Source organism: Tinamus guttatus, unplaced genomic scaffold, assembly GCF_059628265.1.
Source record: "Tinamus guttatus ecotype Peru unplaced genomic scaffold, ASM5962826v1 Tinamus_guttatus_pri_ptg000188l, whole genome shotgun sequence".
In the NCBI taxonomy this organism is placed as follows: Eukaryota; Metazoa; Chordata; class Aves; order Tinamiformes; family Tinamidae; genus Tinamus; species Tinamus guttatus.
In genome coordinates this window covers 970141-996449 of record NW_028288722.1, presented here as the reverse complement: position 1 = coordinate 996449, position 26309 = coordinate 970141, and the positions used below count along the sequence as shown (strand labels likewise).

The following is a 26309-nucleotide window of genomic DNA, read 5'->3' as shown; positions in this document are numbered from 1 at the left end:
CTAAGAAGGTCTCTAGCCAACCTTATGCTCAAGCAGGGTCAGCTGTGAGATCAGACCAAGCGACTCAGGACTTTATCCCATCGGGTCTCGAAAACCTTCAAGGATGGAGCTGCCCAACCCTCTGGGCAGAGGAGCTGCCAGTCCTGCAGTGAGAAAATGAAGAGCCGAAGCCAATGCACTAGTGCTCAGATTAGAGGTGAGCTGCAATTCTCATGTCCTTGAAAGGGATTCTTCACCCTGCTTCAAATGGGCTTTTTGAAACAAATCCAAGGCAGTTCCAGCTGACCCCGCTGAGCTCATCCTGGGGAAACAGGAGGTAACTCCAGCCTGGAAACAGAAGCATCACTTTGCCTTTTGACACTGCTAAAAACACCAGAAAAACATGGTTGACCTGTTTACAAGGATGATTATGTCCAACGCGGAGCCTGTTCTCCTAACATCACATTTCTGCAGTAAACTATGTACTTGAGAAAGCTCTGTGAATTTACCAAGTATTGTGAACTGTTTTGACATTCTCTTGGCAGCTTGGTACAGTAAATCAGTAAGAATTCCTAATTTTCATTGAATGTCTTCTGGTGCACTTCTCTCTCTTATGAAATCCTGTTAAATGCTTTAGTATCGTGAAGGATTTTCTTGGTTTATATCACTGCTGACAAAGGAAGGCAAAGTTTTCTGACCCAAATTCAGGGAATGATCTCTTAAAAGATTAGGTTTTCTTTATGTTGTGTAGTTCTTCTGAGTTTGAGAAACCAAATATCTCATTATATGGTCACAATTTCCCATTACAGTATAATTGGAAACACTGTGCTGTTTGACTTTTAAAATATCATTTATCTTCTAATCATTTTCACATGAATGAAGACATAATTATTAAGCGATGAAGCAGGCTTTACTGCCAGATCATGAGTCAATCTACATTTAATGCCTGAAAATTACCTCTTCCTATTTACCATGAAGGAATTTAGTGAGGAAAGGAGTTTCTTGATATGAAAAAAAACATCAGACCAACAGCTTGCTGGTACACAGGCAACAATTTTCTTTGTCAAACTATTTGTGCAAGAGGAAAACATGTAGGAAATACGTGGGTGGGAGTTCTCCCTGCTTCGAACCTGAGAGCAGGCTCTTTTCCAAAGTCCTTGAGAGCAAGCACGGGCAAGGTTATTTGTGGTTGAGTTTTACCCCGTGTCTTGCCGACTTTACAGGTTGTTTTCAAAGTGTTTGTTACTTCTTTGATACTGCGGCCTCTGCTGAAGAGGCTGTTTCTGAAGGAATTCCTCTCCCTCCCACCCGAAGGCCAATGTCAGCAGTGATAACTGCAGGATATGGGAGTGTAGCTGGCATTAACCCTCTCCTTTCCATCTCCTGCTCTGGAGACGCTGCTGATGGATGGCAAGTGACCTCTTCATTTACAGGGCCTGAATTTAAGGAAGAAATGATGCTAGGTAGCAAAGGCGGGCAAGGGGACACGACATCTTGGCCGGCTGGCTTCTCATTTCCTCTCCCCTCTGGGCTCATCAATATTTATACGGGAAATTTCAGCAGTTGCCACAGCAGCAACCCCCCTCCTGGGGCCTGTCCTCTCTATGACACTGACGGCTCCTCTTCGGATGCTGGTGGCACAAACGCAGCCCCACGGCGATGCTGGGGTGACGCGGAGGGATGAGACCTGAGGCTCAGGAATGGGGTTTGGGGAAACGTTCCTGCTCCGCGACAGAAATAGGAGGGGAGGGGAGGGGAGGGGAGGGGGAGCTCGGGCCACGCGTGGACGTGGCGCCCGGCGCGGCAGGCCGCAACCGGGGAGGGGGGCGCTGCCACGGCAACGGGAAAACCTGTCCCCGCCCAGCACCCGTACGGAGATGCGCACTTGGCTGGGATTGTCCCTAGCTGGCCCTCGTACGCCGGGCAGCCGGGCAAGCGGCTGGCTTCGCTGAGGAAGTGCGCATGCGCCGGCAGGGACGCGGCTCGCAGGGTGCCCTCCGAGGTGGGGCGCGCATGCGCGTGGCCCCAGCGCGGCGCCGGGCGAGGGACCGGGACCGGGGCCGCTGCGGGCGGCTCCGGGGGGGGGGGATCCCGGCGTGTGCGGGGCCCCCGCGCACCCCGCGGGAGCGTCGCCACGAGACGGGGTGGCCGCGGGCCGAGCTGCTCCGTGATGAACGAGTGTCCGTGGGTGCGCTGGGGCTTCCCGCGCTGCCCTCCGGGGCCGGGGATCTGGTGCCCTCGGAAGGGCCGTGCACGAAGGCTCCTCTATGTTGGTGTTTTTTTTTTTTTTTCTAACACCTGATTTTCACACATTCCTCCCATCCCAACAAGGGCTCATCCATGTAAACTAACGTTAAGGTACTTGAGCTGCAGGTAGGGAATAGATTGGGCTGTGCTGCTCCAGGCTTGAATGGACCGGAGAGCAAGACCATTTTGTTGGGTGTCTTCTTGAATTCATTCTCCTCAAATGTGGTTTTCTGCCCTCGTACAAACTCAGGCAGTCCCTGAGTGCAAAATAGAGATCGTACTGAAAAATAGTAGTGAAAGAACTTTGTTGGAAGAGAGGGTGAAGATAGAGAGAGGAGAAGGCCCAGTTCCCCTGCTGCGCTGCTCTGGGTGGCTTTGGTAGGGATTTCAGGTTTGGAGACTTTTTTCTACAGGTGTTTTAAATTAACTTTGATCTCCGAGATTGCCTGTAAAATTGAGAAGCCATGTGATGGCTTAATTACATAGAACGTATTTAAATAGAATGCAAAATAAGTGTTTAGGTTACCTGCAATTTGGCTTGACCTGCTGCTAGTCAAGTAGTCTGTGCCAACCACATGGGTAATTGTGCTAGTGAACTTGTTAAATGTATCTGCTAGCAAAGAGATGGGTTTCCCCATCATGTCCTTCAAAGGAGTTTGGAGCAGTTACAGATAGGAAGAACGTGGGCAGTTTCTGCTGTCTGTGCCCCCCATAAACCCTCCTTTCTGGCTCCTGCCTTGTTATTTTCTGCCTTTTTGCCTTTTGTGCTATGCAGAGTAGTTCTGTGGTCTTTGCAAACTATTTCAAATATTTTGAATAAAATCCTCTGGGACATTTCTCAGAATGAATCCAAGGTAAAAGTTCTCATTAATATCCACCAGGGGAGAACAAGGGGGAGTTTCCAGACCAGCTTTGCCGTTATCTTAGTACTAAAAATAGTCATTTCCTCATGCTCTGACAGGGAATTAAATCCCCAGTCTGTATGAACTTAACCATAGGCTGATTTTATTCCCAGAAGTATGGTGGGTACAAAGTTCAAAAATCATTTTGCAGATAATACCACTTCAGAGAATATCATTATCTGTGAAGAGGGAAATAGCCATTTCTGACCCTTGCAATAACGGGTGGCTCTAGGGAGCCTTTCTAGAACCAAGCTATGAGTGAATGTGTGGCAGGAGCGTTGCCAGTTCTAAGAAGGCAGCTTTGCCTTTCTTACCCCTCTGCTTTTGCTCTTGAATCACAGACTGCTATGACAGGAGGACAATATCTATATAAGCCCCTTAATTTTGCAGCTTTTTCTTCCTGTATTTCTGAAAGAGTTGTGGGAAAAACAAAATTTGTAGGTGGTGGGAAGTGTGCAGTGGTGTGTACCACCCTGTGTTTATGGTGTGTGGATAGTACTGTGTTTTATTGTCATCTTGCATAATGTGAGTAAAGCTTTTCTCATAAACCTAAGACTTTAGAGGCCTTTTGATGTGTCCCAGGAATGCTAACTTTCTTTTCCTGAGTTCTCTCTGAATGTCAAATGAAATAGCCAAGATACTGATCTGGGAGTGCATGTCCAGACCGTGGGCTGTGGAGCAGCAGCGGATGGGAAGAATTCCTCAAGGTAAGCTCATAGTGTAAAATATGGAGCCCTGGCATCCTGTATTTGAATTTGGCCCCTATTTGGACAGGAACAGAGCAAAACCTGGAAATCTCTCTCTCTCTTCTCTCTCTTTATTTTTTTTTAAGCTTTCAATATATATACTTCGTCTCAAATCCATGCAATTGGTAGATTCCAGCCAAAAACTCCACGGGGCTCTCCTTTGCTAAAGGAAACAAGCTCCTGTCTTCAGTGCTCTCTAATTCCCAAAGTAGGTCAGGAATGTGGCCACGGATATTTGTGTGAAGTGAGTCACGGTGCAGCCTCAGCTGTTGAGAATGCTGTATAGCGCTCACACTTGTTAACTCCTAAATTGTATGAAGACCAATAAATAACCAAGATTAAGCACTGCATGGTTTGTTTTATCTTTATTTACCTTAAAGAAGGCACCTAATGAAGAGAGTAGCTTCATGCTGACTTGGGATCGTGGCTGTTTGTTCGTGTTAAGGCAAATCCCGAGAGATGCTGCTACAGAATGAGGAGAAATGGTCAACAAGCATCTGTCCTGGGAATCTGAGGCGGCCTCCACACATCTCCAAAGCTGGTGATAGGAACCGGAGCTGTTTCCTACCTGTCTTCTGAAACCTCTCACCTTTTCTTACTCAAATGTAATGTAAAAGCAACCCTGAGGTTGTCCTCGACTCGGAGAAAAATTATATCCCGCAACTTTTTTTTTTCTTTTTTTCTTTTTTTCTTTCTTTCTTTTTTTTTTTTTTTTTGGTAGGTGGGTGTAACTAAGTGTGAGATGATGGGAGAGGAAGAGGTTATTTTTGCTGGATTGTATATCCAAATCTCTAGTATGTACTGCTTGGAATTCTGCTCATGCAGCATTGCCTGTTAACTTGCATTCAGTTCACAACTGGGCTGGTGCTGCTAGTTTAATGAGACCTGTGGCTGGCAAGACAAGTGATTTTAAAGTGGAATTTTGACATTTGAAGCAGTGCTGTGAGAAATGAGAGGGTAACAGGGAGAAACAGATGGGAATTAAACTTCCCAAGTTTAAACACCCAAGTACAGACAGCAGCTTGCAGCAGCCTTTGTGGGTGGCTGCGTTAGAGCTTTTCCCCCCGGGATCTGGACAGCTGCTGCAGATGTGCCTCATTCCGGCACGTGGCGGTGGAATGTCTCGTTCCACGGCTGTGTGACCTGTCCTGTCCCAGCGCTGTCACAGCCAGGGAGTCACCCCGGCGCTGCACGCCGAGCCCTCTGGATGGTGCTGCTGTCCTGCACGAGCAGCAGGGAGGTCCTGCGGCTGCAGCCCGGCGCCTCACACGCTCTTCAGCCTCAGAGAGGATTAAGAGGGATGTGCACAGCCTTTTTTTCCTTAGCCGATTTGTCACGAATCCTATATCTTGTGATCTGCCTATTAGCCAGCGTTCCTGAGGCTGGCTAGGCTTAGGTGGTTACTGCAGATGGGAAAACTCTCGCTTTTATCAGCTTCAGCCTCGTCTCTTTCATCTCTGAGAGGTTTTCTGCTCAGAATCAGATTTTTCTCATTTAAAACCTCCCCCAGTGTCCCCCAAGAGTAAGTTTTCCTTCATTTGTGGAGTGACTGTTGGCTCTATAAGGTGCTGCAAGTTAGCTAAGAGTCCCTAGGAGAAAAGCTTGTTTTAAAATCTGTGGTTTTACTTCATCATGGAGGGAGGGAGGATGCATTCCTCAAAAAGCCCATCTTTCCAGAGGGCAGAACTTGAGTTTGGCTTTTTTTTGCCTACCATAGCACCAGGTAAGATGGGAAGGAGACACTTGGAATTTATTTGACGTTTTTCTACTATAGTATCTTGCTCTTACATTGTTTTCTTAAGTCTCGAACCCATTGCAGTCCTTATAATGGAGAAAGCCTCGAGGCTGAGGTCTGGATCACTGCCTCTCTGCAGAACCTTTAGCTTGCCAGCAGTGTGAGAACCTTGTGCTGGAAAAGAACCACAGACTCGAAGTCCTTTGCAAGCTCTGCCCATGGCTGAACATTGCTATTCGGCTGCTGATAATTGATGGAATTACTCAAGAGGCTGGATTTAAGGGAAAGGAAGGGTGGGGAAGGAAGTGGCGGAAGCATGTGGTTTGTAGCAAATGAAGTTCTTCAATTCAATACCTGTTTCTAATACACTTCGAATTGCTGGTGTCTTCCAGGATCACACAACAGCAGTGGCTCCCAGCTTCTTCCCGTTTCCAGATCCCTCGGCATCCAGTAGCAAGGAAGACCTTCAGCGTCCCGGCAGCAGGTGTGCTCCGAAGGTCCCGCGGACACGCGGAGCGCGGGCTGGGAAGCGCCGGGGGATGGCAGGGATTGAGCGCGGAGCAGCTGCCGGGGCTTTCACGGGTCCCCGCGCTCCTCCTCGCAGCCGTTGTCCGAGCTAATCGGGACGGCCTGGACGGGTGCAGGTTTGCAGCTAACCTGCACTGGGACCCCTGGCTGCTGCCAGCGTGGGAAGAAGTCTGCGCAGAGGGTGTCTCACTTGGAGGACATGAGTGACTTAAGGTGAATAACAACCTCAGATTTATCCCTCAGTTTTTCACCTTGTGAGCTATTTGGGCTCAGGGCAGGAGTTCCCTGTTAAACCACAATATCTCTTTCAAATCCCTTTTATCTTCCTGAATTCAGGAATTTATCTTCCTGAATTCAGGATTCAACGAGGAGGAGGAAGGGCTGTAAGTAGCCTTGCGACGATGGACTTCAGGAGGGCCAACTTTAGCCTCTTCAGAGACCTCCTCGGTAGAATCCCATGGGCTAGTGCTCTAGAAGGCAGGGGGGCCCAAGAGAGCTGGTTAGTTTTCAAGCGGCACTTTCTCCACGTCCAGCAACAGTGCATCCCTGTGTGTAGGAAGGGAGGCAGAGGGGGCAGGCGACCTGCGTGGATGAGCCGGGAGCTTGTGGCAATGCTCAAGCAGAAGGCAGCGGTATACAGAATGTGGAAAAAAGGACAGGCCCCCTGGGAGAAATACAGGAACGTAGTCAGGGAGTGCAGAGATGCGACAAGGAAAGCTAAGGCACGTCTGGAAGGCAAGCTGGCAAGGGACGTTAAAAATAACAAAAAAAAATTCTTCAAATACATTAACAGCAAAAGGAAGATCAGGGAAAACGTGGGTCCGCTGGAGGACGGGATGGGCACCTTGGTTACAAATAACACAGAAAAAGCAGAGTTGCTCAATGCCTTCTTTGCTTCGGTGTTTACCAAGGGCAGCCCTTTAGAGCCCCAGGCCCTAGAGGCAAGAGAAGAAGCTGGTGGAGAGGAAGACTTGCCCTGGGTAGAGGAAGATTGGGTCAGAGAGCACCTAAGGAACCTCGATACCCACAAATCCATGGGCCCTGATGGGATGCACCCCAGAGTGCTGCGGGAGCTGGCAGATGCCATAGCTAAGCCGCTCTCCATCATCTTTGAAAGATCCTGGAGAACGGGGGAGGTGCCGGAAGACTGGAAGAAGGCCAATGTCACACCAGTCTTCAAAAAAGGCAAGAAGGAGGACCCAGGCAACTACAGGCCAGTCAGCCTCACCTCCGTCCCCGGAAAAGTGATGGAACGGCTCATACTGGCCGTTGTCTCCAAGCACATGGAGGACAAGAAGGTGCTCAAGAGTAGTCAGCATGGATTCACCAAGGGAAAATCTTGCCTGACTAACCTGATAGCCTTCTATGATGAAATGACCGGCTGGATAGACGAGGGGAGAGCGGTGGATGTCGTCTATCTCGACTTCACCAAGGCTTTTGACACCGTCCCTCATAACATCCTCCTGGGCAAGCTCCGGAAGTGTGGGATAGATGAGTGGACAGTGAGATGGATTAGGAACTGGCTGGATGGCAGGGCCCAGAGAGTGGTGATCAGCGGTGCAGAGTCTAGTTGGAGGCCTGTGGCTAGTGGGGTCCCCCAGGGGTCAGTCCTTGGTCCAGTCCTGTTCAATTTATTCATCAATGACCTGGATGAAGGCACAGAGTGCTCCCTCAGCAAGTTTGCTGATGATACCAAACTGGGAGGAGTAGCCGATACCCCAGAGGGCTGTGCTGCCATCCAGAGGGACCTGGACAGACTGGACAACTGGGCGGTGAAAAACCTCATGCAATTCAACAAGGCCAAGTGCAAGGTCCTGCACCTGGGGAGGAATAACCCCAGACACCAGTACAGGCTGGGGACCGAGCTTGTGGAGAGCAGCTCTGCAGAGAAAGACCTGGGTGTCATGGTGGACGACAAGTTGACCATGAGGCAGCAGTGTGCCCTCGTGGCCAAGAAGGCCAATGGGATCCTGGGCTGCATTAAGAAGAGCGTCTCCAGCAGGTCGAGGGAGGTGATCCTGCCCCTCTACTCAGCCCTGGTGAGGCCGCATCTGGAGTACTGTGTCCAGTTCTGGGCTCCACAGTACAAGAGGGATGTGGAGCTGCTGGAGAGAGTCCAGCGCAGGGCTACAAGGATGATCAGGGCCCTGGAACATCTGCCCTATGAGGAGAGGCTGAGGGAGCTGGGCCTGTTCAGCCTGGAGAAGAGAAGGCTGAGAGGGGATCTAATCAGTGTATATAAATACCTCAAGGGAGGGAGTGCAGAGGACGGGGATGGTCTCTTTTCAGTGGTGGCCACTGATAGGACTAGAGGAAATGGCCGGAAACTGAAACATCAAAAATTCCATAGGAACTTAAGGAAAAATTTCTTAACAGTGAGGGTGACGGAGCACTGGAACAGGCTGCCCAGAGAGGTTGTGGAGTCTCCTTCTCTGGAGATCTTCAAAACCCGCTTGGATGCAGTCCTGTGCCACGTGCTTTAGGTGTCCCTGCGTATGCAGGGGGGTTGGACTAGATGATCTCTAGAGGTCCCTTCCAACCCTAAGCATTCTATGATTCTATGATTCTATGAATTCCATGCAGCTGACCTGCCTTTGTGCAGAATGTGTCCGTTAACATCAGCAAGGACCATTTGGAAATGGAGCTTTTTCATTTGGGAGGAGAAATAGCCCAGCAGCTAATGGGGATGACCAGACCTTAGGAGGGGATAAGGACATGCTGAAAATGTGACTGATAGATAAAACAGCACTGCTGGGAAACAGATTTGCAGGGAGGTGGAATGAGCAACTGCCTAGATTTGTCCCCAGATTTGACTCCTGCCCTACAGATTGCACCTATATCTTTGCAAAATGGGGATAGTTAAGAGTTTCTGGTTATTTCTAAAAGGTAGTCTTTGTGGGGTCAGAATGGCCAGAAGGAAGACTCTGGAAAACCTCTGAACTTTCTCTCTGTTCTTTTTGCTTAAATAATCTCCCTGCATGTTTATGCACTTGCCTTTTGATCAGGTGGAGTTGTCGGCTGCTGGTCTTTTATGGACTTTGTTTGGACTGCTTTAATACGGAGCTGTTGGGGAAATTGCACAGGGTGTTACATTGTGTATTGGCAATGGAAAGACAGGTGGAAATCAGAGGGTGAAGTATAAAACCCAGTTTTTCTCCATACTGATAATGATGAAATCCTTGCCCGCACTTTAATCATCATTTTAGTGGTGAACTTTGACATCTGGCATGAACAAAAAGGCTTCTATTACAACTAGTCCTAGATGAAAATAGTAGGTCTGTAGTCAGTTCTGCCTCATTCAGGCAGACCTTAGTGCTGCCTCTAGGGCTGCTTTGAGGGACCCCAGTTTCTTTTCTCCCCTATATCCATCCTCATAGGTGAGCATCCACCTCCGAGAGTAATCCAGACAAGGAAATGTGAACGTACACAAGCTGAGAACCTAACTAATGTTGACATAGAGGAATTTGTGTGATATGAAGTCAGGGAAATTAAAAAAATAAAGTTGACTCTTGAGCCTGCACTTTGCACCTTGCATGGGACACAATACTGTCACATACTGCTAAGATCCTGCTAACTGTGGTATTAGCAGGTGATTTCCTGTTTTGAAGACTGTGTGTAGACACAGTTCAGGGCGGTCTCCAACAACTTGTACTTTGCTTCTTTTAGCAGGGGCCCTGGATCGCCATGAGATGCACGGGCAGAGAAGATGATACACCAGCACCTGGCACCTTATTAATGGTTTTGCAGCAAAGCATATCCTTAGGAAGCCTACTGATCCCAGGCTCCATCATGGCAAAGGTTTTTTGGAGCTGTGCTCCATGCTGCCCGTCTGGGTTGGATCCTGGGGAGCAGTGGGAGTGTCACTCGCTCTCTGCTGCCGGCTCCAGCACCCTTTTTCTACAGCCTTCTGTGGCAAATGATTTCTTAGCAAAGGGCAGGTCCCTATTTGCCCAGGGATGTTCTGCAATGATCTGTCTTGTAAATGACAGAGTTTTTTGCGTGTGTGCTGAAAAGCATATTTAGGTGGTGCTGATGTCTTGTTTAGCTTTCTGCTGGGACAAAACCTTCTTGCTAATTGTGTCAAAATAGGCTGGGCTTTATCCTACCCTCTGCAGCTATAGCCATCCACTGCTTGTCCCCATGCGAGCAGAAGTGACAGTTTCAATGTCTACAGGGACCTGCGTGTACAAACACTTGGGTTAGGATCTGAGTGCTCAAGACTGACCCTAAGGCAAAGTGCTGTCCCCAGCGTGTGGCTGGATAGCAGAGCTGTGACCCAAGGCCCTTTTTTTCCCATCTGACTCCAAACAAATCTAGCAGACGTGTGGGTGCTGTGTATTATATCTCTCTCTCATGTCCTTGGAGTGTTTCTGTCTTTGTGAGAATTGCAAAATACCCATGGGCTTGCACAGACTTTCATGTTTTTAGACTAGAGGAAGAGGTGACACAGCTGGAACTGAAGGCACGCTCCTGAGATCCCCTCGCCTGCAGTAGTGACAGGTACGTTCCTCCAGGTCATGTGTCAGCGCACGGAGGAAGGGATCCGTTTGCTTCTTACCCAAGAATCTGCTCTGAATTGACCCAGGTTAACCGAGCCCAAGTTGCTATTGCAAAGGGGGATTGCTGGCATCGCTGCAGCTCCACTTGGCCAGAAGGAAGGGCTCGTTTATGTTGGTGATTGCCAAGCCTGGCGTGATGCTGCCATTTCAGGTGAGGTTAGCAGAGCTGGTAGATACATTCAGTCACACATAATTATTCTATCTGGCCTGGAGTCCATGGCAGCCCTGAGATACCATTTTTATTGACTTTCCAGACCTCTGGTGCAACTTGAAAATTTGCAGGAGATAAACTTGGACCTCAGATACGTATAGTGGAAGGTCTTTTTGAATAAGGCATGCCCTGTTTCTTCATGCAGAAATGGAGCTGGAGTCTTCAGGTTTTCTTAAAGCCTTAAGGGCAGACCTTGTCATGCACTGATGGTGGCTGAATGCAGCCTACATCAGAGAACAGTGACTTGGGGAAGGAAGTGGCCTCCAAGGAAAACTACCTCATGATTCATCTGAATTTATTGGCCTAGGCCACAAATAGTTTTAAGACAGCATAGAGTCCAAAGAATAACCCTGTGACAAGGCAGGGAATGCTTTTTCCTGAATTGATTAGATAGCAAATAGTATGAAATTCCAGCAATAAAGTTCTGTACATAGGTATTTAAAGAGAAAGAAGAGTTTGACTGAAAGATGGTACATGTTTTCTCACATGCAAGTTACCAGTGAGAAAAACTAATTCTGAAATCAAATCATATTTTGGACAGGACCTAAACATTAATCCATGGAACAGCGTAGCAACCCCGCACTTAATGTATTTGTGGCGAATTGTCATACCCAAATGTAAACATCAGCGAAACACTTTGCACTTTGGCAGTAGCAAAACGACGCAGCTGGGATACAAAAGCTGCTGAAGCATTGCATTTTTTCTTAACTGATCTTTTCTGTTTATTCTGTTCCTTCTGTTGATTTCAGAGGTCTTTTTGCCTAGAACAGGCTATCTGGTGCTTTAACCTAGCTAATAGTATTCCTCTTCCTCCCATGATTGTGTTTCAGTGTTAAACGAAGGAAATTAAATAAGGTAACTTGCAAGTGCTTTAGGGTCAATTACATAAAGGTAAAATTGTTATTCTGTGTGCTTGGAATGTCAGGGAGCTTTAGCATACAGTTAGAGAGTAGCACAGCTAGTTAAAAGGACATCATTGTTATTTTCCCAAGCCCTTGTTTTCCTAAGGAGTTTAAGTGTCCTCTTGGTCTTGATTATTTTGTGTATTTACTTGATGGGGTTTCGTTTTTTTTAAGCTAACTGGCCTGGTGTTTACCCAAAGTTACAATACCGTGAGATAAATGTGAATCCAAACCCTGTCCAAATGGAAGGGTTACGTGGAACAAGGAGGGTGTCGGGCAAGTGAGTCAGTGAAACGGGAATCCATTGTGAAATGGGAAGCAGTGTGGATTGCCCAGGAAGAGAAGGGAATTTTCAGCACAGAACAGGCGCAGCCAAGCATCTGCTTGGAGCCGCAGGGATGGTCGGATGTCACTGACGCCGGATGCACAGTGTCATTGCACAGCGTTATTATCAGAAACAGGCCCTTGCTGAGACCCTGTGGGACGAGTCCCAGAGATCTAAGGCTCCCGGAACAATCCCAGCTGAGTGGATGCTAAGAAGCTCCCAGGGAGCCGGCAGAGGATGGCGTGCGATTCCCGACCATGCGGATCCCGCTTTTCCACTACAATAGCACAGCGTGCTGCTCGCCTGCCCAGCAATTACTTTGCCGGGGATTTTCTCCATAGGAGACGGATGGGTGTTGTGTAACCAGGGCGATAAATGGGAATGGCAAAAGCCTCTGCCGAGCAAATGGGAAGAGGATGGGGACAACTAACATGGGAGCCTTTAGGTGTCCAAATATAACTGAGAAGAGCTGTTGGGGAGAAGAGGCAGGTAAAAGAGGGGAGATGGAAGAGACACATGTGATTTCTAATGCTAAATTCATCTTGCTGCTCACAGGAGCCGGTGGCTGCACTTCTCCCATGAAGCTGCTGGCTGAGCACCAAGGGAAAGGTGCCGTGAGCCGAGCGTGAGGCCGAGACACGGCGGAGAGGCACTGATTTACACCGCTGAAGAGACAGGCTTCCAGCTCGCGTATCTGGAGCACTTTTCACCCAAAAAGATGCCAGGTGGCATAGTTGTCCTGCCAAATGTCAAGAGGAGCGATCTTTGATGCTGACTCAGTTTGAAGGGGATGAGAGAGACCTTTAGGAAGAAGATTTTGACATCTGTGCAGGGTTTGTTTTTCACTGCCAGTTGTGAAAGGCTGCGAAACAAGAAATGTGTCTGCATTTCCTGCTGGGCTTTGGGGAGGGTTTGGGAGTTTGTGGTCCTTGTGCTTCTCTTCCCAAGGTGTTGGAGTTGATCCTTTATCTCCCGGTTTTAACTTAGTTCTTGTGTCATCAAGCATTGCTATCAACAGATCGACTCTCCCATTTCCTTAGCAGCTTCTGTGTAATAACACAGGCCAATCAGTGACTAGTTCTGGCCTGATGTGGACACTGCCGACACTCAAGTTTGTCCTAAACTCAATTCCTAGGACAGTTCTGCTCTTGCAGCACATCTTGGCATTTCTCCTTCCAGGGCCATGCTGGGGAGATGGAAAGCACAGGGCACATATGAGTAAATAGCATTTGATGCACAATCCTTTGACGAATGTGAGCACCTATAAATTGCTGCCATACCCACAACACACACAGTATAAGATCTAGTGGTGATAAGGTTTGTTTAGTCAGTAATTAGAGCATTATATTTGCATGTTATCTGCCTAGGCTATAGCTAAGGATCTAGATAAGTGGATTTTGAAATCAGAATACTGGAAAGGTATAAGTGCTAGCAGATAACCACCTTCCTGGAATATTCCCAGGTGGAACTTCCTACAAGCTTCTTGTTTCCAGAGTGCTAAAGAACAGAAGTGTTTCTGATGTGAGCACTGACGCCGGTGGTTGGACGTCCTGCTTGTGCTGATCAAGGAGCCTTGCACCACAAGAGAAGCAGCATCTCCTGGAGTTGCCAGCAGGACTTCTTGAGAAGCATGCCAAGTCTCTCCTGTGGAAAGGAAGCTGGATTATGGCCTGTGGCTGTCAGGGATTGCTGGTCCCTATGGAAGGTTGAGCCTTTGCTTATTACCTCACTGTCTGCAGAGGTGAATGGAAATAACTTTCTCTGGGCTGAGAGGGTTCTCTGTCCCGGGGATCATACTCTAGAAGGGGTTTACAAGGGAGCAGTGCCGTTCTTGGGCTGTTCTTCCTCAGTTGTCACCAAGGTCACCCCTAGCTTTGGCTGAGAGCGTGGCAGTGCAGTCCTGCTTCCCAGGAGAGTCACGTCGTGGTTGAACCTGGTGTCCAAGCAAAGCAGCTGGGCTGCCAAGCTCTCTGCTACGTTGTTCTCAGCAATGGCCTGGGAGAAACTGGGAGCAAACCCAGCAAGGAAACAAAAGGTAGCGCTTCTAGTTCACAGAATCACAGAATGGTTGAGGTTGGAAGGGGCCTCTAGAGATCATCTAGTCCTCTTAGGTTTTGTTTCCTTACACCCGTGCACGAAGGTGAGAACTGCATGCTTTGTGTAGCAAGCTTGCTTTCAGCTAATGTTGCTTGCTGGAGGTTTGTACAATACCAAATAATTTCTGTGTATTATCCAGATTATCCTAATTTAGATAATCCTTGTGTAAGGGAAGAAAAAGTTGGTGAACTTCAGGGCACAGAAGTGTTGCTTTCCTGCTGCACACCCAGAGCTGTAGCCCATGAATCCAACATTGCCTGGAGCTCGAGGGGGCTGTGCAGGAGCCCAGCAGGACCATGGCTGGTCCCTCTAAGTACCTGCAGTTGCCCAGCTGGTCTTGATCTACTGCAGAAGAGTAAGGTGTAGAGTGGAACGGGGTTATCTCCTGGTTAACAGCCTTCCCCGGGGTTTCTTCAAGGACTTTTCCTATCTGTGGGATTTTCTTCTGGTCCCTCTGATTCCTGCTGTCTTACACTTAAATCCAGAGGCAGCAACTTTGTAGGATACCTGGGCAATGCAGGAATGGAGCTGCCAGCAGGCCCGGCACAGGGGATCCCTGCAGTTTGGCTTTGCTCTGATGTGTGGGTTAGTTTAAAGTGGCTGTGAAACCTGTGGCCGCATTTCCTGTGGCAAAGCCAGCAGCCTGAAATCTGTGTATTCAACACCCGGAGCTTGTGCTGCTCACCACAAAAGTCTTTTTCTATCTGAGCTTAATTGCTGATAAGAGTTGTGTAAAATCAGCCTTTCTAGTGAGCCACGGCCTGGCCATCTGCTCTTGAGCTATCAGGGTTAATATTTAACTGTTCGCCATGGGTTGAATGAGCCCCTTGCTAGAGCATGTGAAGCTGCATCCTTGGGAGGCTGGAGCCTTTCCCTAGCTGTGGTGTTGGTTTCTCTTAATATTCCCTCTGCTGGTGACGAGGTGAATATCCATCCTCAGACAGACTGCTAGTTTTTGCAAAGGATGAATTTGGTTGTGTCATCATCACGGAGGGGAGAGGTGCACGTTTTGCAGCTAGGGTCAGGCAAGGAGATTGTCACAGGCTGCGCATCAAGGAAGAGGCAACGTAGTCCCTGCCTGAATGTGGACACCCCTCAAATGCAGAGGGAACCCTTTGGAGCTGCAGCAGGGGCTCAGTATGGCTGGAGCAATCCCCGTGCACATCCCAACAGTAAAGTCTTACTTTGACTGGACTTTATTTTGAAACAAAAAGCTGTACTTTGAAACCAACTGGATTTCAAGTGGCAGCACGGTGAGGGGTCACCAAGATGATGCTGATCTCTCAAATTCTGCCATTAGCCCTAGTCTCCAATCCGTCCGTGCTCCGTTTCAGTGGCAGATTAACATCGCTGCTATTTCCTGGCCTCTCGGCGATGGGGCAGGAGTTCAGAATCCAAAACGGAAAGAGCAGTTCTAGCTCGATACTGGGGGAGCTCGTCCGAGAGCGCAGAAGGAAGAGCAGGAGGAGAGCGCGCGCTGCTGTGTTAGCTTGCAAGGAACTAGCATCTTCCAAGCAAGCAAAACGCTGCGTTGAAGGTTTTCCAGCTGCCCCAAAGGCAGGTCAGCTTTCCTACAAAGGGAAGGGAGTGTCTGACAGCAAGCCCCATTCTATAATGCCTCACCCAAATCCTAGTCTGTTTTTTAAGTAATCTTAAGTAATCGCTAGGTAGAATGGATGTGTATCCAGCCGTCAGCTTTTGAGGGCAGGGATTGTTTGGGGATTTGGGCTATGAGCAATTACTACAAGCAGAAGAAAATAAGAATATTTTTGGGGATAGACTGTGATCTGAAAATTGATTTATTTGACTGTGGTGACAGCTATTCCCATAGTTCGCACAGATGTTCCCAGTGATGCCTACAACAGATTTGAGAGGTAAAGGGCTTTTTTCCTCATATACCAGACTGACCCCATTGAAGATGATAAAGGAAACCTCCCTGGTTAGCAGGAAAAGGAGTTTCTTTGCCCACTCTGTGTTGCAGTGAGCTTAGGCCAATTCTGTCTTTTTCTCAGAAATTGGATCCGTTCGCAGAGCACCCGGGAGCGTTAGGAGAGGGTGTGTACATCCGTACCGGGAAATGCAGCGGGAAGACCAGCCCACTCTCCTGACACACCTTTGGGAAGCAGCGCAGAGCCCGCACCTCCGGGCAGCAGGAGCAGAGCCGCTGGCTCTCCCTAGCATCTCGCCATGTGGTTTTACAGGAGAAGACTCCCTAAAGTCCCCAGGATCATCTCTTGGCTCCTTGTTTTAACACTCCTCCTTCTCTTGATTGCTAATTCTGGCTCCATGTTTGGCTTTTCGAACAGAATATTTTCCAGGTAAGAGACCCGCTTCCTTGGAAGATACCCTGCTGGTCCCTGGTCACGCTCTCTTCCTCTCTTTTTACCCACTAACTTGTATCCACAAACTTCTTACCTGAGTTAGAGGATCTCTGTGCTTTAGCAGACCAGTCTGCACTGCGGCACACTCCTGGAAGGCTGTAGCTGTAGTCCCAGACTCGCTTCTGTCGGCTGCTCTATAGTGTTTCCTTGTGCAGCTCTTTAAGAAACCAGCTTTTCCTTTTCTAATACTACCAGTTTTCCGAGTTTGTCGCAGCAAAAGATTCCTCTTTCCCTGGTGGGTCACTGAAGGGCCTCATTCAGCCCTAGTCTGGGCTGCACTGCTGGAAACAACCTGGTAGGATATATTGATGTTTGTAGAGCCCAGAGTTTGATTTCTAACACCTGTGTGAAAACTCGTAGCATTGCACTGCAGTGAACTTAGTTGCTGATGTCATGCAGAGGCAATCAATGGGCGCTCTTTTTGGTATAAATGATTAAGCTGCAAGAGTGAGTGTGGAGGGAACCGCAGCGCAGGGTTCGTTTTCACCTGCACTTTGCATGGGCTGGTGCTGTGGGACCAGGCTGGGAATGCCTGTCCTGGGTACGTGTTGTGGGTGCGATAAGCTGTAAGAAAGGTGAAGAGCTATCGGGAATGAGCTACATTGGCTGCCTTTGAATCAGGAGAGCAGGACCCTGTGCAAGTACCTCCCATGTGGGTCTGGCTGCAGGAGGGTTTTGGGTGTGAAGGGCCCTTTGTTTTACGCGTTGGTCTCTGTATGTTCAGCTCGGTGTTTAAAATGTTATAGGGCTGAGGTAGAATCTGTTCCTGATGAAAGAGGACACAGGAAAAACCTGGTGTATACCATGGTTTGTCACGCTGTCCTGCTACTGCTGTTCTGTGCCTTTTAATCTTTAAATGCCTTTAAACAGCACAACAGGAAATCATGCAGGTATTTAAGCTCTAAGATGCTCTCTTAGAGCGATATAAAATTTTCCCTTTATTTGCCAGTATCTAGCAACACAAATTTATACATGACATGATAGAAAGCAGCTACTGCACATTTGGTTGAAAGCTGCTAATGATCAGGTGAGGTAGATGAAGAACTGTTAATTGTTTACTCAAAACTCTTTTCCTTAGAAACTGTGTTGGGAAGGTCTGGTATTCATCCGTTACCAAATGATAATTTAAAAGCCTTTCTATGGTGATAATTTTCTAATTGGTTTAATGAATGAGGAAACTCTCTGAAGCTTCGGTTGCACTTGAGCTGCCATCTACAGCCTGCAATCTACAGAGGTGGTTTTCTTTTACCCATTTGTCACATCAGAAGCAATCTATAGCTCTGTAAAACAAATCAGTCATGAAATGGGCAAACGTGAGTGTGAAATTAGGCTTTTGCAGCTATACCGGGTTGTCATGAAAAGCTCTCCTGTAAATAAAGGCTCAGCTGCAGAAATTTTTCTACTTCCTTTCTCTGCTTCACCCTCCAACCATTTGCAGATAAGCTTGAATGGTTTAGGAGAAAAAATCAATGCTTTTGCCCTGATACTTTGCTGGATTTCAGCCCGGCCTACTTCTTGCAGGTGGCTTTTCTGGTGTTTGAAGCTGTATCCCCTTATGAGATTCATGTACCTGGCTGCACCTCTAAGTCAGGCAGCTGTCATGTTAGAGGTAATTGCTGAAAATGCAGGCATTTTACTCTCTTTTTCAGCTAAAAAGTGCATTTTAATAGCTTTAAAGTGCCTATGCGTGTGTGCCTGGTCAGTGCTTTTGAATTACCTGGCTGCCTTGGGGCCCCAGATACTCAAGATCTGGATGGCTAGATTCGGCCCTCAGTTCCAATCCAGACTTGAGTGATGAAATTGAGCCTCACACGGTCTGGCTGTGCCTTGTTCTGTGTCGGAGATCAAAGCTTTTCTCTTCTCTCTGCAGGACTATAAGATCCGTGGTCAGGATCTGTGCTGGTGCTGGGCTCTGGGTGCTGGGGCTCTTGCAGGATGGCCAGGACCTCCCTTGGGAAGGGATCTCCTAACGCGGATCTGATGATGGAGCTGCCTCTCTCTCAGCTGCCAGCTCTTTGCGAGCCCTCTGAAGGGGACACGGTGCAGGTGCCATGGGGCCAAGGTCCTCTCCTTTTCTGTGCTCTGTTGTCCTGGGCCCTACCTGCTTGGGGTTGGGGGAGGCTGCTCTGCACTGGTTACTGACAGTGTGGATATTTCAAGAGCCAAATCCGGAGGTGAGTGCGGGATCTCTGGGATTTCCTTACTGGGGAGATTCAGCCGGAAGAGTATGGGAAGCTGAAGCCATTTGGTGGCAAAATGGTAACCAAAATCCCATTCAGGCAGTGTCCTTCAAGCAAGGCACTGGGTTGCTTTCCTACAGAAGCTCAGGAGCAGCTGGCAAAGCAAATCCTGTGTGTGTGGATGCTGTGTGCAGCTGTGCTCCAAAGCACAGAAAGGGACTCGAGAGCACTCAAAATGGGCTGGAGGGAGCTTAGTGCTAGGTGGAAAGTGTGTGTGATGTGTCTGCTTTTCCTTTGATTGCATTCAGGCAGTTCAACTTTGTCCAGCCTGTCCCAGGTGTTGTACAATTGGACACCCCCAAGGAAAAGGCTTGGGGCTATTCTGCTGCTGGAAACTTGAAATTTGTAAAGGTGTCCTTGAGAAAAGATGCCACGAGGCTTGAACAAGATATGGCTAAGGGTACACCAAGCTGGGAAGCAGAAGAGGAGCAGAAGAAACTAGTGAAACCAGTCCCTGGGGGGATAGAGGGAGCCAAGAAAGAGATGATTGCAAAACCAGCCCCTCAGGTGGAGGAAGCTAAGGAGAAGATGATGGCAAGACCAGCCTCTGGAGTGGAGGGGGGCAAAGAGCAGCAAATGGTGAGACCAGCCTCTGAAGCAGAAGGAGGCAAGAACAAGTCAATGGCAGGACCAGGCTCTGGGGTGGAGCAAGCTAAGAAGACGATGAGCATGAGACCAGCTTCTGAAGCAGAAGGAGGCAAGAACAAGTCAATGGCAGGACCGGGCTCTGGGGTGGAGGAAGCTAAGAAGGTGATGAGCATGAGACCAGCTTCTGAAGCAGAAGGAGGCAAGAACAAGTCAATGGCAGGACCGGGCTCTGGGGTGGAGCAAGCTAAGAAGACGATGAGCATGAGACCAGCTTCTGAAGCAGAAGGGGGCAAGGAGAAGTCAGTGGCGAGAGTAGCCTCTGGAATGGAGGGAGCTCATGAAAACAGCACATCCAAAGACAAAGCAAAACCAAAAGAGCCTCTTGCATCAACAAAAAGCGGTGGCTTAAGATCTGTGACTCGGGCTGCTGCAGTGACAGAAAAGAAAAGACTGAAAGCTGCTGATTTCAAATCTGAGCCGCAGTGGGATTTTGAGGACCAGTACGTTCTGGACAGCTCATCTCCGTCATCGGTAAGTGCTGGCCATGTGTGGGTCTTTGTCAGGCACCTCCCTGTGGGTTCCCTTATCTGCTGTCCACAGCACAGGTGTGTCCCTTGCCATGGAGGGCCATCTCCAAGCTGAGGGGCCAATCCAGCATTATAAGCGAAGCTCCTGGGACCCAGAGAGGGAGAGTTGTATCAGTAGAGCTCAGTTGGCCTGGCCAGCCTTCTGCCATGCTCCAGTGTGAGGAATGGTTGTAATTATGCACGTTTCTGCGGGTTTTTTTTCTTTGAACATTGGCTGGACCTGCCCTTTCCGGAGTTCAAATGCTCGAGGAGCTGGAGAAAATATCAGTTCTCTTAGGTGTGCCCAGTCAAAACAATGTCAAAGAACGGGGTTAGATGGTGATCAATAGATGTGTGCCTGCCTGCTTTGGAGGCATGCTAGAAGCTGTTCCCATCTGTAAGATGTAAGATCTGTTAATACTGGCTAAAACTCAGGTACATGTGGGTGTGCTTTATGAGGGAAGAGTTCAGCTAATACACCAGAGAGTATCTTTATTACTGCTTTTGTGGCTTATTGTAAACAGAAACATGAGAGACTCTCCCAGGTGCTGCTGAATCACCTTTTCCACCAAGTGTAGACACTCCTAATGGGCAGTCAGACCCATCTGGAGTTCCCCTGAATTAAGATGGTCCTGGATTGTTGGGTTGCTATCAAGGATTTTCTTGCTATGTCCTGAACCATCAGCAGAGCAAATCTTTCAGATAACAGATCACTCTTTGTTCCTGCTTGTTAAACAGGAGCAGCTGAAGACTTGCTCAGCACAGGACAAGGATTTTGGTATTGGTGAAGATGGGAATTTCAAATGATATGGTCAGACCTGTCAAAACAGTAACACTTGCACAGCCATGGCTTAAAGGTGTCTTGGGTAACCTCCTTGCTAGTTAGTTATATTAGTTCTAGTGACTCTGTCTGAGTAGGACACGTGCAGGTCTGGCACAGGGGGGTGGTCTGCTCTCTATCTGCTCATGCAGGCTGGCACTTGCTGGCTGTGCTAAGGCCACGTTAGTTGCTGAGTGCAAACAGGCTTGGATTCCCATCCCAGCTGCACGTCTCCCCGTTTCCTCTTTATCCTTGAGCAAGTTGTTTGAATGCCTTTTCTTATCTTTAAAGATGATGATGATAGTCATCTGATCCCACACATTCCTCGCTGTGTTTTTGCATGTGCTCAGCTCTCTGAGGCCGGGTCCTTGTGAGGTGCGTTGCTGACAGGGGACACTGGCCTCGTGTGGTATGTTTGGGTGAGGCTGATCGCAAGTTTTGAGCTGTGGCAAATAATGAGGCCTAGAACCAGTAAAAGTGATTTGGTGCAAGTGTCTCAGGCCTGTTCTCTTAGGAAAAGAAATTCCTTAGAGACCTGGAATTGCCCTGGCTTCCTCATGGGAGGTTTCCTCACAGCTGTTTGTTGATGTGATTCTGAGCTTGTGCCTCATGTTCATGGTGATGTTGAGGAGGATGGCAGATGCACGACTGGAGTTTCTGGCTTCCGTATCCTCACACATGGGTGCGCACTGACACTTGGTCAATTTTGGCAGCCTACTGCTAATCAGGCTTCATCATTTTCTTTTGTTCTTCAAGACCTGCTCTGACTCAGTGAGGGCCAAAGCTGCCAAATCTGCCTGGCTGCGAGATCTTTTCCTGCCCAACATCACGATCTTCACAGACAGGAGATACTTCAATGATAGCGAGTGGAACCGCCTGGAGCATTTTGCACCTCCCTATGGCTTCATGGAGCTGAATTATTCCTGTGAGTACCTCAGGGCATATTTGGATGGGGCCACCAGACTCCTGGCAGCAAACCTGTGGCAAGTAGCTGGAGATTTGCAGCATCTCCCCCCGACAGGTGGAGGCCTAAATGGATCCCATGGTGGAAACTGCAGTTTCCCATGCCTATTTCCAGGCTCTTAATGCTGCCACTTGACTGTGTTTGCTTTGCAGTGGTGAAGGAGGTCATGTCCTTGCTGCCTCCAAACCCCCACCAGCAGCTTCTCCTGGCCAACAGCAGCGGCAACCTGACAAGGTGCATCAGCTGTGCCGTTGTGGGGAACGGGGGAATTCTGAATAACTCCAGGATGGGCCAGGAGATTGACTCCCATGATTATGTCTTCCGGTAAGACAGACCCTTTACTATTTTCACTCTTACAAGATACCCAGCTAGCAGGATAACTGTGCCTGAATGACTTTGTCTTTCCCAGTATTGCATTGCCTCCCAAGTGTCGAAACGACAGGAGCAGGCAAAATGACAGAAAAAGCCAAACCAAAATGGTATTGGGAGATACTTGAACAGGAAAGAAGAGTCTATTGGGGTTTGGAGATGAGCCCTGAAAGCCATCCCAAAGCAAAGGGAAGCAACTCTTCCACAGCTGAAGAATAGTTGCTCAAAATGAGTCTAATCTGCTTTTTTTTTTTTTTTTTTCCCAGCTTGTCTTTTTATAAATGCAGACATCAGGGTTTAACCTGGTCAGCTGCTAACTCTGCTCGTCTGTTTGATCTCCTCTCTCAGGGTGAGCGGGGCCGTAATCAAGGGTTACGAAAAAGATGTAGGAACAAAAACCTCCTTCTATGGATTCACAGCCTACTCCCTGGTGTCCTCTCTCCTGGTCTTGAATCATAGGGGTTTCAACAAGATTCCAAGGGGGAAAGTAAGTCAGGTCCATGTTGTACATGTGCTCAGCTTTGATGGGATGCTGTTTGTGGTGGTCAGTTCTGAATTTCCCTTGATGAAGAGCCGTGGGGCCAATGTAACACCTTGGTGTTACCTGTTAGGAAGGAACCTCCATCAGTTTAGCTTGAGAGTGAGCAAATGGGCTCGAGTCCTACCCCAGCCCTTTGTTCTATAAAGTAGTCACATACCAAATGTTAGCTCCATTCTGCTTATATATAATAGTTAAAAGCTATGGACTCTGTATCTGTGTCCAAGACATTTGGTGAGCATAGATACCCGCTTGCTTTTTGTTTTTTAAGGATGTATTGCTTCTATACTGTTCATTAACCCTTGCTTGTTTTCCTAGCACGTCAGATACATTCACTTCCTGGAGGGTGCCAGAGACTACGAGTGGCTGAAGGCTCTTCTGCTCAACACAGAAACCAAGAAGGGAGTCCTGAATCACTACGGGTAAAACAAATAGGGCCCATCTCATGCCCTTGATTGCACAGCATTCCCCTGTCCTCTCTTCCAGCTGCAATGTTGTATCCAGCCTTGCTGAGATGTAAGACAGGGTAAAGCAAGGTTAAATCCTCCCTCACTTGCAGATTTATTTTGATGCTGCATTTGCTCCCCAGCTCTGAGCACCACCTTCACCAACACATCACCTCCCCAGAAGTAGCTGGTTTCAGTGGTGGGTAGCAGTCTGTGCTTGGAGAAATCTCTGTGGTCCTCTGGGAGGAACATGTGCTACTGTTTGGTCTGGTGTCTGTACCTGATGCCCATACTCTGATGTTCCTGAGTGATGTTCCTCTGCTCTTCCCCCTCTTTCCTTACCTCTTCCCCTGCAATGCACACAGGGTTTTGTCATCACCTAGGAAATGCTGCAGAATAGCTTAACACCATTTGTGTTTCCTTTCTCACCACCAAGTGAATCAGGGCTGATGCTTTCCAGCCATGACAAGATATAGGAGCTTGTCCTGAGTGTCCCCATTCCTGTCCTTAGGAAAAGGCCCCGAGAGAGATTTGATGAAGATTTCAAGCTGGACAAATACCTGGTGATTCACCCTGATTTTCTCAGATACATGAAAAACAGGTGAGCAAGGGGTTATCTGCTCTAAGGGGGTTTTTTATTTATTTCTTCTTTTTTTTTTTTTCTGGCTAGCACCTTCTCTCTATGTCTCTGGGCTTTTGTCTTCTCAGCTTGCTTTGTGCTTTCCATACCTTCCATAGCTCAGTACCTTGGAGGAAGGCTCTGTAACACCCCCCTCTTCTCACATTCCTCGACTCAAGCTGTTTGTGCCCTTAAGCATGAGAATAGCCACGTCTTTGGTATCCCACTCCCTTGTTCTGACTGCTCTTCTTTGCATTTCTAATCCTTTTTGCAAGCCTTCTAGACACTGTCACTGAAAAATCTGGCAAGCATGGGCCACAGATGATTGAGCTGCAGCAAGAAGAGCTCCTGTTGTGCCACGGTTTGGCTGCATTTGCTCTTCAGTCTCCTTGAGGGCTGAGTTATGCTTTTCTCTGAGAGAAGACAAATGCAGTGCCAGATGGCTCGTGCTTACCTGGGTGTTCTGCCATCTCCTCTCTGGCTTTGGTCCTTTCCCAGGCAAAGAGGGCTCCTTTTTTATTATTTTATTTATTTATTTTCTCCTAGTTTGGAATCCTACCTTTCTAACAACCACTGGTGCAAAACATCACAGCTCCTAACAATTTTTTTTTGGCTCCTACTCTGTGCCTTCCTGCATTATCTTTTTTTTTTTGTTTCCCTGCATAATGGATAGTGATAAGGATATACCAAAGGGCTCCAAAGGCATTCCTATACTGCAAGGCAAAGGAGAGATGCGAGAACAGGCTTTAATGCAATAGATCCTTTAATCCGCCACGTCTTTACACTACCATTGGGTGACCTAGCACTTTCACAGAGCTTAGGCTGAGCTGAGCTCAGTGTAGACTTGCAGGTTACAGTGTGGCTGGTGGCCTCGTGCTTTACTGAGCCTGCAACAGCTCCCCTGTGCACACGCTCGTGCGTGCGTGGATGTTTGTCACAGTGTCCTCGGTGCACTGGATGTGACTGCAGTGCTGCGTCTCTCCCCAGACTGTGCAGTGACTGTGCTGCCAATAGCAGGTCTGCAGTGCGCAGCATGGCCACAGGCTGCTGCAGGGACAGAGGTGACACAGGCTGCAGCGGGGCGAGTTCTGACTATCACACCCAGCAGCTGCTCCACACTTTCTTCTCCCGCTGCAGGTTTTTGAAATCCCAAAGTCTGAAGAAGTCCTACTGGCGGCTCTACAGACCCACGACAGGGGCCTTCCTGCTGCTTACTGCCCTCCATCTCTGTGACAAGGTGAGGACACGAGGGTTCCTGCGCTCAGCACTGCCCAGAAGAGGGGATAGAATAATAGGGTAGAGCATGGGCAGCCACCATCTGCCTTGAGGACAGAGGGGTTCTTGCAAGCTTCAGAGGAGTTAACTGAGGGCAAGAGAAATGACCCCAGAATGGATCACATTAAACTCACGATGCCTCCTGCAGCTTCAGAGCTGCCTTTGCTCCAACAAGGTAATTTGAGGGGAGATAAACCCCTCTGGAGTTGTCATTTGCAGTCTGGTCTATGGGGACCCCCCATCTGGGCACTATGTTCTGTAATATGCTAAACACCTTCCATCCTTTGTACCTCTCCAAACTGAGGCCTCTGTCCTTCCCAGGTGAGTGCCTATGGCTACATCACGGAGGGTCACCAGAAGTACTCGGATCACTACTATGATAAGGATTGGAAACGTCTGATCTTCTACATCAACCATGACTTCAGCCTGGAAAAGGAGGTGTGGAAAAAGCTCCACGATGAGAATATCATGAAACTCTACCAGAGATCCTGATTGTGTCTCAAGTGCCATTGCATGGGATATCTCAGCAACACTTCAGGGGAAAAGGAGGAGTATTTCTAGAGCCAGGCTTAGCTCTGGACTACAAGGCAGTTTTATCTGTACCAAGTTACTTTGAATATCTGTTTTGTGATATTTCTACAAGTGCCACTGGTCAGGAGAACAGACAACAAATGCAGCAGGTCAGCAAAGGCACATCCCCATCTGACTATGTCGCAAGGCCCATTGTGGATGGTTTTTGACTCTGGTTTTGGAATGGAGGAATCCAGAATGGATCTGAGTAGCAGCTGGTCCAGTGTCCTGCATCTTCATCCAAGTTTACTCTCTCTGCCATGGGATGCTCCTCTCCTCAGTCTGGGACTAACCTGTTTGCTCTGGGTTCCTCTCCTCTCCCTTAGCAGTGCCCATCTCAGGGCTGGATGTCTCATCTAAGCGACCTCCCTCTGCGGCCAGTGGACAGAGATGGGTGTTAAGGATCCCAAGGGGATGACTTGGCTGAGATGCCCCTCTGGCTCTACTACCTTCCGTTAAAAAGGATCTGGACACTTCCAGATGGCTGTTAGAACAGGATGAATCTTATTCTGCTTCTCACCAAATTGTTTTCATGACGATACAGAAGGAGCACAGTGATGGCCGGGGTCTGATCCGCTGTGCTGAGCCCGACTCAGTAAAAGGGAAGGTAAATGCTCTCTGTGGTGCAAAACCTCCTCAGGCTGATCCGGCGCTGCGGGCTCTCTGCGCTGCAGGACTCGGCAGCGCCGGGGTGCAGTCCAG

The 26309-nt window shown here is 48.5% G+C and overlaps 1 protein-coding gene across 1 annotated transcript; it reads left to right on the top strand.

Moving 5' to 3' along the window:
• The first annotated feature begins 19242 nt into the window (after positions 1–19242).
• Positions 19243–25626, top strand: ST6GALNAC1 (ST6 N-acetylgalactosaminide alpha-2,6-sialyltransferase 1). The gene is made up of 8 exons (XM_010225050.2): positions 19243–19971; positions 21583–21751; positions 21943–22114; positions 22508–22646; positions 23016–23119; positions 23655–23744; positions 24900–24999; positions 25359–25626. Exons 1-8 carry the CDS (start codon positions 19243–19245, stop codon positions 25527–25529), a joined length of 1674 nt encoding a protein of 557 aa, XP_010223352.2. The 3' UTR covers positions 25530–25626.
• The last annotated feature ends 683 nt before the right edge of the window (positions 25627–26309 follow it).